Source organism: Eretmochelys imbricata, chromosome 7 (genome assembly GCF_965152235.1).
Source record: "Eretmochelys imbricata isolate rEreImb1 chromosome 7, rEreImb1.hap1, whole genome shotgun sequence".
In the NCBI taxonomy this organism is placed as follows: Eukaryota; Metazoa; Chordata; order Testudines; family Cheloniidae; genus Eretmochelys; species Eretmochelys imbricata.
This window is the reverse complement of record NC_135578.1, coordinates 39758900-39774324: the sequence shown is the minus strand read 5'-3', so window position 1 is coordinate 39774324 and position 15425 is coordinate 39758900. Positions and strand designations below refer to the sequence as shown.

At 38.9% G+C, this 15425-nt stretch overlaps 1 protein-coding gene across 1 annotated transcript in view; it reads left to right on the top strand.

The window, feature by feature from the left end:
• The first annotated feature begins 1471 nt into the window (after positions 1-1471).
• Positions 1472-15425, top strand: part of SLC6A1 (solute carrier family 6 member 1) — a 43038-nt gene continuing 29084 nt past the window's right edge. Inside the window, exons 1-8 of the mRNA XM_077821330.1 lie at positions 1472-1709; positions 2381-2512; positions 4161-4261; positions 10829-10938; positions 11068-11200; positions 13997-14131; positions 14254-14357; positions 14728-14852. Of these exons, the coding sequence (XP_077677456.1) occupies positions 1472-1709; positions 2381-2512; positions 4161-4261; positions 10829-10938; positions 11068-11200; positions 13997-14131; positions 14254-14357; positions 14728-14852 (1078 nt within the window). The remainder of the gene's footprint in view (positions 1710-2380; positions 2513-4160; positions 4262-10828; positions 10939-11067; positions 11201-13996; positions 14132-14253; positions 14358-14727; positions 14853-15425) is intronic.

The following is a 15425-nucleotide window of genomic DNA, read 5'->3' as shown; positions in this document are numbered from 1 at the left end:
GTAAGGTCCAAGCCATGGGTTGGCTGGGGGGAACCTGGATGGAAAATGAAGGGAGACTGGTGCATTGAAGTCAATAGGAATTGCAGATGCTTAGCACTTTGCAGAAGATGTCACAAGTTATTTATAGTACAGTCATGCCTATTTTCTGCTGCTTGTCTTGTGTGTACCGAGGCCACAAAAGAGTAACATGGACATGGTAAAGCTGTGCAAAATGATTAATTCAGTACTAGCAAATGCTGTTTAAAAGGCCCAAGGGTGTAACCCATACCAGAAAATACAGGGCAAGGATAGTGTGATCATTATAGCCAGTTACCTTAAATTACAAGGTGGAGTGAATCATCTGCGCTCTGTATGCTAGCCGTTAATTGTAAGAATATGTAAGTGTGTGCCTTACTTTACTTCAGCCTTTAAGGGTTGAGCCTTGTGGTTCAATGTAGCCTACTATTTGCAAATTCCTTTGGGAGTCTCCTGGATCAAAGGTGCTGTTATAAATGCATCGTCTTAATAATAAGAGGGCCGCAATTATCTGTAGAAAATAACACTGGGATAGTCATGATGGCTCCCTGCAAATAAAGAGAACCTGCAATTATCATGGGAATAAATCTTTAACATGTAAATGTACAAAGTCACTGATTTGTTAAAATTTGAACAATGAAAACATTCCTCTTTTAAACTCTTAAAGGAGCAATTTCATTATTGACACATCATGCCTATGAGCAAAATTATGCACTGGAATATGGAAATGCTGGGTCCCTGACCAACCTGTAAATTGATGTTAAACTCCTATTTTCTGCAGGTGAAACTGCTCCAAATTCTAGCTGACAAAAATATTCCTAATCTTTATTAAAGCATGGGCATTACTTGGGATGTGTGAAGAGCCTTTGTTTAATTTTCATGACTGTTGCCACCACTCTGCTGCTTTTCTTGGAGCATAAGATAAAGTCAGTGTGTACCACCACTTTCTGAAAAAATGTTATGCTGTGCTATTGGAATTGTTTAGTGCATGTTTAGAGAAGCATGAGATCTGAAGCTGACTATGTAGTTTCACGTTTTCTCTCTCACTATTTTACCTTTGATCCTGCTACCATTGAGTCAACACCAAACCTCCCATAAGGCAGGATCAAGCCCTTAGATAAAACATACAGCAAAAGTAGCTTTCATAAGGAAAGGCCTCAATTTAAAGGCTATTAAATCAATGGACATCGTCTCATCAGCTTTGGATCAGGCTTCAAACAAGAGGTTACAGTAGAAGCACCTCTGAATTCTGTTTTGATCTTATGTCTTACAGATTAATAAAGAAGCTGATTCTGGGATTTTTGATTGGATCACAAACCATTCCAGCATTTTTTTATTTTGCCAAACTCTTACCCCCCTAGTTGGGTAATCAAAAGCCGCAAAGCTGCTGTCCACGTGGACTGGTGCTGAAATTTCTCGTCTGCCTGCCAGAGCCTCTCCAGCTAAACCCAGAGACATGGCAACGAATGGAACGAAAGTTGCAGATGGACAAATCTCCACTGAACTTAGTGATGCTTCCATCACCAATGACAAGCCTAAAACCTTGGTAGTGAAAGTACAGAAGAAGAAAACAGATATTCCAGACCGAGACACCTGGAAAGGAAGATTTGACTTTCTTATGTCCTGTGTGGGTTATGCCATTGGCTTGGGGAATGTGTGGCGATTTCCATACCTTTGTGGCAAGAATGGTGGAGGTACACATTTTATTTTATGCTTGTAGCCTGCAGTATCTATTTAGACTAAAATGCCCCACAAAATGTTCATTTTAACATTAAAGTATAAGTTGCTGCTAATCTTTTTTCCATCAATAAAAATAAGAAAATTAATTGTTTGCTTGGTGTTGCAGGAAGGGTGCCATCAAGGAACTGGTTATAGCTCCTTGATTCTCAGGGTGGATTTCACTGCTGTGGGGCCTGTGGAGGTCAGAGCAGCCTGGGGCCTAGCAACTTTAATTAATCATAGCTGGAGCACATTGCTGTGCCGCCTCCTCAGCCACTACACCTGGGCTGAATTTGTGGGGAGATGGTGCGAGGGCTGGCTACACCAACTGTGAGCTTCCCCATGGCAGGGTAACTCTCATCCAGCCAGATCCAGCTACTTTCCTTCCCCTTTGTGCCACCTGAACTATTTTAAAAGCAAGCAATCCAAATTATATTAGGTGAAGTCCTTTTCTCCTTGGCTTTCTACCTCTTTGGGCTACTAGTTGTTCAGAAAGGCATTCATGCATGTTAGCAATTTTGAATAATCAAAATAAAAATGAAAAAAATCTGCTGTATAATAGCTATGGAAGTATTGGACTCTTCATAAAAATGTAGATTTAAGATGACTTTTCACTGTAATGGACCACTTACTGTATTCCTTTTAGGAGCATTCCTGATTCCATATTTCCTTACTTTAATTTTTGCTGGAGTTCCACTATTCCTTTTGGAATGTTCCCTTGGTCAGTTCACATCTGTAGGAGGCCTTGGAGTCTGGAAGCTTGCTCCAATGTTTAAAGGTACAATATGAGATTTGTATTAATATCTACCGTTCTGATACTTCTAGGTCACAAAAGCTGTTCAAAGCACTTACAGAGCAGATACAATGTTCCTTCATTTTTACTTTGCTCATTTTTTTAAAGAAACATCTGATTTTCTGAAGTGGGGCTGAAACTTTCAAAGTCATCTAAAGGATTTAGACACTGATTCGAGTAAAATTAATAGAAGTTGGGCATCGAAATTTCTTGAGTAGTTCTGAAAATCTCAGAATAAATGTTTTACTTAGTCTTATAAATTTTATATTTCTGACAAAATATAGAATAGTAAAGATTGTTTTGAATAGTACTGTGTGGAGGAGGTATAAAACATAATGGTTTCAGTTCATAGCCGTGTCAGACAACCTCCTTTTATCCTGGTTCATATGGGTTTTCAGCCCCTATTATTTATTAATATTATTACTTGCATTACAATAATGCCTAGAGGCCCCAATAGAATAACTTTAAGTTTGAACCTCAGAGCAAAACTTAGTCCAAACTTCTTAGTTTTTCCTGGTTTGAGATGCCAACAATGAGAAACTGTGAGTTTTGTCTTGGTTGTAAATGAAACCACAGCACCCAGAGCGAAGGCTTTGGGTTAGTAGTGAAACCTGAAATGAAACAAGTTTCAAATATGTATTCAAAAGTTAGTTCTGCTCCACACTACAGTATACGTTTTAGCTTTCCTGCATTGCCATCTGTGTGTGTGACTTTCCCCGTACTTACTCCCACCTTGTCCCCCTCTTGTCTGGATTACTGCAATAGGACTACAGCCGGAGAGCATCTTGGAAAATTCAGGTGATGCAGGTTACAGCTTACATAATGGTCTTTCCCAGATAACACATTACATCTGTGCTCTACAGTGTACACCAGATCTTCTCCAGGCACAATTCAAAGTACTGACTTTGGTCAACTGTCTTTTATGCTTTGGGTCCCATGTACCTCTGAGATCAGCTTGAATGTCATACAGTCCCTCAAGGGGTTCCCGTGGGGAGCTGAGGGTGGGGCATTCTCAGTGGATAGCCCACAACTCTGCTCCCTGCCTTTGGTCCGACACAGCCTGAGTTTGCTGGCTTCTGCGGGATACTCATTCTATGTCCACAGGCATTTTCTGAGGTACCAGGGTTGAGGTGTGGTGACTTACTTGAGGAAGCAGTGTGATAGAGTGTGTGGGGTTGTGGGTTGGAAGTCTTTTCATATGTATTGAAACATAGTACTGCACATACAACTAGGCCTCATTTTTTTCAAAATTACCCACTAGTTTTGGGTGCCAATTAGAGGCACCTAGGAGATGTTTGTTTTCGTTATTTTCAGAAGTGCTAAGCACCACAACTCCAGTGGAAGTCAATAGAAGCTGCAAGTGTTTATCATGTCACAAAATCAGGAATCAGGTGTCTCAGTTTGGGCACCCAAAACATGAATCACCCAAAATGAGTGTCCACTTGTTATAATGTTAATTCTAGAGTTTCAACTGGGTGCATGATCAATAAATCAATACAATGTAATTGTTCTGAGTATGATGTTTCCCCTTTGTATGCCACCATTTGTATTAGTGCTGATGTTGTTAAAAACATTGCCAAGAATAGTAGAAAAATCTTTAATATTTACTGTGTTTTGTTTTGTTTTCCTGCAGGTGTGGGGTTAGCAGCTGCTGTCCTGTCCTTTTGGCTAAATATTTACTACATTGTGATTATTTCTTGGGCCATATATTACCTATATAATTCATTTACTACTGTAAGTGTGTGTTTACTTTTGTTTTAATAGAAGAAGCAAAAACTTGTTGCTGATAGCTGATAGCTGCTTAATCCAATCCACCTCCTTGTAAACATCATTGTGGATTTAAAAAATAACCTTTTTGAGAACTAAATTGAATGGAACCTCTTTTATTTAAGTAGAGAAAGTTTAAAAAACATAAACAAATTACACAAAAACTCCCTTTTTCCCCAAAAAAATTTAGAATGAAAAAAATTTATTCACAGTTTTTCATTCAAAAAAATTACAAAATGAAACTCGGTGAAAATTTCATTTGGATTCAGTTTTAATAAAAGCCAAAAATTTCCAAAATATGGGAATTTTAGATTTTTTCTCTCTATTTGCAATCATGATTGTATGGAATGAATGAGGTCTAGGGTCCCTTAGACACCCACCTCTTTTTTTCTCTTCCCTTTTCTCCTTTTTTATTCTGTAATTTCTCAAAACTTCTCACATTTTGGAAAAGTTAAAGTGACAATGTTGCATTGTTTCATTTTTCCTTTTGCCACTCTGTAACTTTTCCAATGTTAACAAAGTTTTGAAAAGATACAGTGGAAAAAGTGATGGAGAAAAAAACTTTAGACATTATTCATTTTGTTGCACTTAGTGGGGAAAAAGAAGGCAGAAAAATCGGGGAAAAGGAAATTCAAAATGTTTTTGGTTTTCAAAAACTGAAACAAAACAAATTTCAGTTTGACATAAGTTTTTGTTTCATTTCAAAATTTCAAAAGTGTTGTCAAAATGCTGTCTAGAGACCAAAAATGTTGTCAAAATATTGTGTTCAATGAAACCCTATTTTTCATCAGAAAAATATTGCAGTTGAAAAATTTAAATGAGCTCTAAAGTTGAGTATTGTTTTTGTCAACAAACAATATCACTAAAATAAAAGTCTATTATAACTGGAATTACAGTTGGCATGTTGAAATTTTGGACTTATTAATTTCATATTTATTATTAATAATGTATTAAGCACCATTGCTGTACAACTGGACCCAATCAGGCAGTTTTTATGAAGTTATTACCCAATAAAAACTCCTATTAAAATGAATGAGAGTTTTGCCTGAGGACAACATACTTCTTGTAGAGCGCAGTCTAAATCAATCTTCATTCTCTTCCACTATATGCTGAATGGAATTTCATAGAAATTTAAGTGGTATTTCACCCATATGTGTGATCTATAGATTGTATGAGATGCCTTCCATTTAGTTCTCATGAGAGCAAGTATGGGTAAAACAGGTCTGATCTTGTGTTCCTTATTTACAAAGATGCTCCACCCTCCTCCCCCAAACAGAAAGAAAGAAACAAACAACAATGTAGCACTTGGTCAGCACAGAACAACAACTCCTCTTTAGAAATATTTTTCTCTATGCTGCCATGTTATTATAAGATAGAGGCCCAGATTCTCTGGGCTGGCCAAGCTCTGTTCAGCAGAAAACTGGGTGGGGGAGGACAAAGATAGCTTCTCTGCACCTTTGTGGTTCCCCAATCCTGAGACTGGTTCAGTTCCCCTCAGTGCACTTTAGAGCAGCCTCAAGGCAGTTTGTAACTCCAGAGAGGTCTTTTGGAAGCCACGGATTGCCAAAGTGCAGTGGTACTCCAACCATGCCCCCCACCAATGCAGAGGCCCAGGAAGCATGGTTCTGTACTACCCAGGAATCATCTATATAGGGGAAAACTTAAGGAGATCAGTTAGACCAGCTGTATGACTAATTTGTGCCACTGAAGTGTCTGAAAGGGGCCATGGCAGAGCCAAGAATCTGGCTCAGTTTGTTGATGTTTTGTTGTTCAGTATTGTGTATGCCACAATGGAAATTCTGAATGCAGCTTTCATTAGTCTCTTTTGACTTGGCTTTTCTAAGGAAGCTTTACTTTGCTTCTCATTATTTTCTATAGTTCATATTTAAGAAACTTTTGTTTTCTATAAATTTTAAAAAATGGGTAGAAAAAACAATTTGGTAAAGCCACTTTCCAAACACACTAAATTGAAATGAATACAGACTCCATCAGAACTTGCATCTTGTTTCTGGACAACCTCGTTAGTTAGGGACTTAAGGTGTTTTCATGATTCATAGATTTAAGGCCAGATGGGACAATTATGGTCATCTAATCTGAGCTCCCGTATAACACAGGCCATAGAACGTCACTCAGTAATTTCTGCATCAAACTCATAATGTCTGTTTCAGCTATAACATATCTTTTTGTCTTGATTTAAAGACTGCAAGTGACAGAGAATCCACCAAAAAGAAAAGGAGTCCTTGTGGCACCTTAGAGACTGACCAATTTATTTGAGCATTCCTAAGTGAATTGTTCCAATGGTCAGTTACCCTCACCACTAAAAAAAAAATTGGGCCTTATTATTAGTCTGAATTGGTCTAGCTTCAGCTTCCAACCACTGGATCTTGTTAGGCTTTTTCTGTTGTATCTAATATCAGAAATGTCTTCCCCAAGTAGGTACGTGTAGACCATAATCAAATTACCTCTTAACCTTCTCTTGGATAAACTAAATAAAATGAGGTTTTTGAGTGTCTCACTATGAGGCATATTTTCCAGACCTTGAATAATTCTTGCAGCTCTTTTGTTGAACCCTTTCCAGTTTTTCAACATTATTTTTGAAATAGGGACTTAAGAACTGGACACGATATTTCAGTAATGGCCTTGGTAATGCTGTATACAGAGATAATACGACCTCTCTACTCCTACTTGAAATTCCTCCTCTTATGCATCCAGAGATTGTGTGTGTTCTCTTACCTACTTGTCCAGTTGGCTATCTACCATTATCCCTAAGTTCTTTTCAGTGTCACTCCATTTCAGAATATTGTCTCCCATCCTGTAAGTGTGATGCAAGTTCTTTGTTGCTAGATATAAGACTGGCATTTAGCTGTATTAAAGTGCACATTTTTCAGACAAAGGTGTACTTGACCAAACAGTCCAGATCAGCATGTGTAACTGACCTGTCCTCATCATTATTTACCTCTCCACCATTTTTTGTGTGATCTGCAAATTTTACTAGAAATGATTTTATATTTTCTTCCAGATTATTGATAAAGATATTGAATAGCATTGAGTCAAGAACAGGTTCCTGTAGAATCCCACTAGAAACACTCCATAGGATAATTCCCCATTTATTTATACAGTAATTACTTTGAGATATATCAGCTAACCAGGTTTCAGAGTAGCAGCCGTGTTAGTCTGTATCCGCAAAAAGAACAGGAGTACTTGTGGCACCTCAGAGACTAACAAATTTATTAGAGCACAAGCTTTCGTGGGCTACAGCCCACTTCATTGGATGCATAGAATGGAATATGTATATCTTAGTATATGTTCCATTCTATGAATCCGATGAAGTGGGCTGTAGCCCAAGAAAGCTCATGCTCCTGTTCTTTTTATTAGCTAACCAGTTGTTGAGCCATTTAATTTGCACTATACTGATTTTGTGTAGTGCTGATTTTTTATGGGACTAAGTCAAATGCTTCACAAAAGTCTAAGTCTGTTAAGTCAATACAGCAGCCTTTATCAATCAAAACTGTAATCTCAAAAAGGCATCAAATTTGTTTCTTCACCATCCTTTATTTCTTTACTGCTTGCATCCCATATCAGTCTTTTCATGATCTTGCCCAGCATTTATATCAGGCCAACCAGCCTATAATGTCCTAGGTCATCCCATTAACTCTTTTAAAATATTTGTGTAACATGAAGTTTTTTTCCAGTCCTCTGGAACTTTCCCAGTGTTCCAAGATTTATTAACAATCAATTTTAGTGATTCAGAGAGCCCCTCAGCCAATTCTTTTAATACTCGTGGGTGTCCTGTTGATTTTAAAAGGTTTGACTTTAACAGTTTCTGTTTAACGTCCTTCCCAGTTATTAATGGAATAGAAAGTATTTCCTTATCGCTGTAAGATATGAATACATCATCCTGCTTCTTTACAAATACAGAACATAAATATTTATTGAAAACTTCTGCTTTTTTCACTCATGATTGACAATTGTACCATCATTATCTAATATTGAACAAATATAATATTGACCTTGATACCTGGGAACCTACTAGAGCAATGTATAAAAGATTCCATTTGCAAACACTTGGAGGATGAAGGGGTGATCACTAGCAGCCAGCATAGATTTAACAAGAACAAATCATGCCAAATCAGCTTGATTGCCTTCTTTGACAAGGTAACTGGTTTGGTGATAGGGGGAATGCAGTGGACATAATATACCTGTACTTTAGCAAGACTTTTGCCACAGTCCCACGTGACATTCTCATAAGTAAGCTGAAGAAATGGGGGCTCAGCGGAACTACCATTAAGTGGATACATAATTGGTTATACAGCTACAAACAAAGAGTAACTATTAATGGAATGATGTCAGATAGGAGGGAGGTCTCAAGTGGGGTTCCGCAGAGATCTGTTCTGGGTCCAGTATTATTTAACATCTTTATTAATGACCTGGATGTAGGAATAGAGAGTATACTGATCAAATTTGCAAATGGCACAAAGCTAGGGGAGGTTGCAAACATTTTGGAGGATAGAAATAAAATTGAAAGGGATCTTGATAAATTGGAGAACTGGGCTATAAACAACAAAATGAAATTCAACGAAGACAAATGTCAGGTGCTACACTTAGGGAAGATAAACCAAATACACAAATACAGAATGTGGGATAACTGGAAGTTGTGCTGGGTCACAACCTCAACATGAGTCATCAGTGCACTGCTGTGGCAAAAAAAATCAAATGCAATTTTGGGTTGCAGTGACAGACGCATAACATTCAAGTCACCAGAGGTGATAGTACCACTCTACTTGGCGCTGGTTAGGCCTCAGCTGGAGTAGTGTGTCCAGTTTTGGCCACCGCTGTATAAAAAAGACTTAGAGAAACTGGAAAGGATCCAGAGGTGAGTGACAAGTATGATCAAAATGATGGAATGCAAGCCATATGAGCAAAGGCTGGAGGAACTGGGTATGGTTAGTTTGGAAAAGAGATTAAGAGGGGACATGATAGCAATCTTAATATACTTGAAAGGCTGCCATTAGAAAGATGGAGAAAAATTGTTCTCTTTTACTACAGAGGGCAGGACAAGAGGCAATGGGTTCAAATTATAGCATTGTAGATTTAGATTAAATCTCAGGAAAAACTTCCTAACTGTAAAACCAATAGGACAATGGAACAGACTGTCTAGGGAAGTCATGGAAGTTCCTTCACTGGAGGTTTTCAAAAGGAGGCTGGATAGCCATCTGTCTTGGATGGTTTAGACACAACAAATCCTATGTCTTGGCAGGGGGTTAGACTAGATGACCCTTGCGGTCACTTTTAACCCTATGGTTCTGTGAGACTATGATTCAATACCAATGTTAGGATTTTGTTTGTTGATGATGCATTTAAAGAATTTCTTCCTATTTTCCTTAACCTTACTGGCCATAGATTTTTTTTGTCATTGATACCTTTCAGCTTTCTTAAACAATTCCCAAGTATCATTCACACTTTTATTTTTTCCTCCCACTCAATTCTGCTCAAGATTGCTTTCAGCTCTGGGCAATTGGCCCTCCTAAAGAACCAAGTTTATTTGTTTGTGACTATATTCTATTTGCACATAACATTTTCTGGATTTTACATAACATGTTCTTCATAAGACAAAGTTGTTGGTAGTCTGGTATATGCTGGGAGTGTAGGATTGGGGTCTAAATTGGAGTATTTTGATTTTCAATTCTCGTGAAGTCTCTGAAAAACTCACTCTGTATGCAGTTTCCACGGTATGCATCCGATGAAGTGAGCTGTAGCTCACGAAAGCTCATGCTCAAATAAATTGGTTAGTCTCTAAGGTGCCACAAGTACTCCTTTTCTTTTAGCGAATACAGACTAACACGGCTGTTACTCTGAAACCTGTCACTCTGTATGCTGTAATATGTGCAGTAGTCTGCAATAATATATAAAATCATTGGCTTCCAAAAGTATGACTATCAACAGGGTATATATTTTATTGAGATCAACATTGTCCAAAATTACTTGCATAGATATTCAGTCACTGGATTCTGGTTTTTATCAAAACATCAATTCTTAAAGTAATGAACACTGTTGTATAAAATACCACTGGAAAATATCAGCTGTAGTTCAAGTTCCTGTAAACATCTCTCCTCCTCAGTCTGAGAGGAAAACTGAAACCTTTGGAAATGGTGTGCTCAACAATGGTCACATTTCATTACCTTTAATGTAACAGGTTTCAGAGTAACAAATGACTCTTGAGGTCCTCTCCAGAGCAGCCATAGCTTAAAGAACTGTCAATACACTCTCACATTGTGAGAGGCATAGCTGATTCTGAAACATTTTTGGCTGATATGGTGAAGAAAGGAGGAAACATTTTTACATTTGATTCATATAATAGAGAAGAAAAATAACTTTTATGGCAGGCATTCCCCCAGGGACATACGTGCAGTGCAGAACTCAACCTACATTAGTTTTCGAGTCAGCTGTCATTCCTAGTCAGAGGATATCACTGAGGTAATTCTTACTTGTAAAACATTGTCAGTAGTTTGACTCATATTTTTTCTTTTTAAATAGACTCTTCCTTGGAGACACTGTGGAAACTCATGGAACACAGAGTACTGTTTCTCCAATTACAGTATAGCAAATACCACCAACATGACAAGTGCTGTGGTCGAATTTTGGGAGTAAGCAGAGCAGAATCTCTCTATACATCATTTGTGTGCATATGCATAGTTCAGCTTGTTATAATACATATACATACTCACTTTGGAATAAGCAGTTGTTAAATGCACCATTCTTTTTGCTGATTCTAGACGCAACATGCACCAAATGACAGATGGACTGGAAAAGCCAGGGCAAATCCGATGGCCATTAGCGATTACACTGGCAATTGCCTGGATTCTAGTGTATTTTTGCATCTGGAAGGGGGTAGGCTGGACAGGAAAGGTAAGATTTAGAACTGTTGTACATGCTCTTACACTGAAACTGTGCCTATTTTGCTCAACCAAGTATTCTGAAAATTCATAAGGTAAGATGTACTAGTGACAGCCATCTTGCTGGAAAATACCTCTGAGATATTGAATGCTGCTTTACTATAAAGTATAAAATCTTCTATTTTTCACCCTTGGATCTCTTTGTAACAGTGTATGAATGGTTTTGATAATTATTCAAAAATTACTTGATAATTACTAACAATTTGAGAGAGACACCAGATGAGTGAGGGAATATCTTTTGTAGCATCAACCTCTATTTGTGAAAGGGGCAAGCTTTCAAGCTTCACAGAGCTCTTCCTCAGCTCTGGAGAAGGCAATTAGAGTGTCCCAGCTAAATACAAAATGGGACAGATTGTTCAGCATAAGAGTTCACACACGTTGTAGAACTCCACTTAAAATGAAATGGGCAGTTGCCCACTCATCTCCTGGAACCAACACAGCTACAACACTGCAAACAATGACTAAAAATGTCCATACAAAAATAATGGAAAGCTTCACGAAAAATGCGTCAATTTAAAACCATGTAAAATGGATGTAGATGTGATGTACACCTCCCTGCACCACAGTTGGTGAATCTGGCCCAATATGTTTAGTAATCTACCTGTACCTGTCACCTGTACTTTGCACAAAATCCTGTGCATAAGAAGAAATTCACAACTTCATACTTTGGATCAACAAGTAAGTGCCTGCTTAATGAAGCAGCTGTGTGTGTGTGTGGGGGGGGAGGTTATAGTTTAAGGATTTGATTCTTAGCTACCCTAAGGCTTCTTTGCACCACAATGGCAGTTTAAAGGGGAGCAGGTTGGTAACATCCAGTTTAAGGCCCCTTTAGCCTGCCAGGGCAGGCTAAAACAGCTTTAGAATACATGAGAATCAGGCAAAAAAAAACCCCTGAAACATCCAACAGTTTTGAAATTCTCATTCAGGGTCTTCTGTGACCATTAATACTTATAAATCCCATACTAGACAATTAAGGCCTTATGTTAAACCTTAACTCTGCCACAAGGACTTACACTTTCCAACACTCCTGTATTCTCATTACTATGTACCTATACTATGAATATCCGCTGGTGATAGTAATATAATTTCAGTGTATTTACCAAAATCTACATTCACTGTACATTAACTACATGAATTTGAAATGTAGCTACAGTATAATTCTGAGGCCTGGCCTTTATGCAGCTGCACGCTGGGTTGGAAGAGGTACAAAGAGCCTTTCCCCCTTGCACAGCCCTTGCTGGGGCCAGTCAAAATTGCTGTCATTGCGCTTCAGGGAAGGTAAGGACTACTCCCTCCCTACTTACCTGGGGATGGCCTGGGACTGGGAACAGCATTTAGCATAGACCCTTGGGCTTCACCGTGTTCTTATGTTGTGCCCACTACCTCTTCTGTGACTAAAAAACACCTCCCCAAATTAGCAAGTCCCGGGAAGAAATGCCATGGAAGTATGTGCTGCTGCAGCTCATTGTCTGTAGCAGCAGCTGCAGCCTACTGCTGGGTTGGGGTGCAGGATTCTACACCATCAGTCCCCACATTGGACATTGCAGAGGACCAGGATTTGGCACACCAACAAGATATAGAACACTATCATTAGGCAGCAAAATACACATAACTGAAAGGAGCTAATTTAGTGACTGCTAAGTGTATGTCTGCTCCCTTCATATAGACTGATGACAACATGCAGACGATTTGTCACTTATCTGAAGAGAGAACTAAGGCTATGTCTACGCTACTGTGGTAAGTCAACCTAGGTCGACGTAGCTTAGGTTGACTTACTGCAGTGTCTACACAGCGCTGGGTCAACGGGAGACACTCTCCCATTGACTTACCTTACTCTTCTTGTTCTAGGTGGAGTACCGGGGTTGACTGGAGAGCGCTCTGCCATCAATTTAGCGGGTGTTCGCTAGACCTGCTAAATCAACCCCTGGTGCATCGATCCAGCGGTAGTGAAGACATAGCCATAGTATAGTTGTCAGATTCAGACTCCACTCTAGTGATGTTACCATACTGCACTTAAGTGAACTTCGCACATAAACTTTGATGTGGCCAACTGAAGGCCTTCTTACTGGTCAGTAAGAGCCACGCTCCACTTTCAGGTTAAGCTGATAGTTGGATTTAGCTTGTTCAAAGAAAATGGCTGCAATCCAGAATTTCCCTTCTCCTCCTCCTTTCATACTTTCCAAGGAGGCAGCTAATCCATTTTTGTGGCCTGTCTTCCCAACAATCTATCCCAGGGCTTTTGGAAGCCAGATGGTGTCAAGATCCACTGCAGGGCAATTCTGTCAGCAACAAATGTCTTCCACCTCTCCCCTCTGCCTGATGTAGGGATAGAGCTCACGGGATGGGAAGAACAGAGGCATATGGTGCTCTCCTCCAGGCTGAGCTCTGCATGTCAGTGCTGGTGCTCACACTGCCAGCAATGAGGACAAGAGAAGTGTGAACCAGTGCCTCAGGGGCAACCCTGACCTCTCCCCAGCCTCTGGCCCTAAGAGCAGGTGGCAGAGCAGTTGGAGGGGGATGTTATTTACATTTGGTAAGTAGAGGATTCTGGACCTGGTGTATGGGAATAAAGAGCAGTATACCGTCACTTCCCCACCAAATTTGACCCTTGCCTAGTATTGCAGATTGAAAAGCAAATCTGGGTTCCTATCACTGTATTTTTGTGAAGCAAATAGCTAAAGCTACTGAAAGTTAATGCAAAGAGCCCATTCTAACTCCATGCTTACAATTCCTTGTTTCTTTCTATTAGGTGGTATATTTCTCTGCTACTTATCCATACATCATGCTGGTTATCCTGTTCTTCCGTGGAGTGACACTGCCTGGGGCAAAGGAAGGCATTTTATTCTATATCACTCCTAACTTCAGTAAGCTTTCTGATTCTGAGGTAAACATTTAATCCTTGTAAACCAAAGTTCCATGCTAATTGCTCACCATTAACAAAGTACCTAAGCAGCCACCAAAGTGTACATCTACACATAGTAAAAAAAATTTGCTTTCTCCAATTAGGTCTGGCTCGATGCTGCCACTCAGATTTTTTTCTCCTATGGTTTGGGTCTTGGTTCACTGATTGCTCTTGGAAGTTACAACCCTTTCCACAACAATGTTTACAGGTAAATGTATTGTTATATGTATTATAGTAGGACTTAGACATCCCTACTGAGATCAGGGCCTCACTGTGCTGGGGGCTGTACAAATACGTAGCAAGAAACATTTCTGGGTCCTAAGATCAAAGAATCTAAATAGAAAAGACCAAAGTAGTAATATCCCCATTTTACTAATAGGGAATTGAGGCCCAGAGAAATTATGTGACTTGTCCAAGGTCACAGAGAAAGTATGTCAAAAAACTGAATCCAGAAGTGCTGAGTCCCCAGTCAAGTGCCTTAATCATAAGACCATCTCTCAATGAGGATAATAGAAATCCTGGAAGGTAATCACTATTACTTTGTTTATTAGTCTAATGTACCTCTTTCTTTGTTTCAGGGATTCCATCATAGTGTGCTGCATAAATTCATGCACAAGTATGTTTGCTGGCTTTGTCATCTTCTCTATTGTTGGATTCATGGCTAATGTCACAAAGAGGCCTCTTGAAGATGTTGCAGCATCAGGTAGGCAACCTATTTCTTTAAGCAATTCAGTGGCATCCATTAGTCTGTTTGCAGCAATATATATTTTATCCAATAATTCCATTTAATTATTTGTTCACATTTAAGATAGTCCAAGAAAGATTATAGGGCTTGCTGGAGCGCAAGACTCCCATGCTGCTTTGCAGTTAAGATAAAGATGTCTAATGAAGAATGGAATTTCATTGTGTAGTAACCCTTAACCTATTTTGAAATGTAATTTTACAATGTACTAACGCCAAGATTTATAACGGATTACATTATCCAGTAAAGGCCATATGAAAGGACTAACTAGCAGGTGTTGATACAGTTGGAAAGTTGCAATGGAACAGGGAACTTTGGAAATACCTTTGAGATTTTGCTTAGTTTATTTCAATGAACTAAAAATAAAAGTGAAGATTAGTTGAAATATTCATGTTTCCACCTGGTTTGGAGCTAAACCATGAATCATCTCAGGTTCACTCAGAAAACTTGTGATATTGAGAAAGTTTTCCACAATCCTACTTTGAGTTTCCAACAAAATCAGGCTGGTTTCACCATTTTTGTTTCAAACATTTG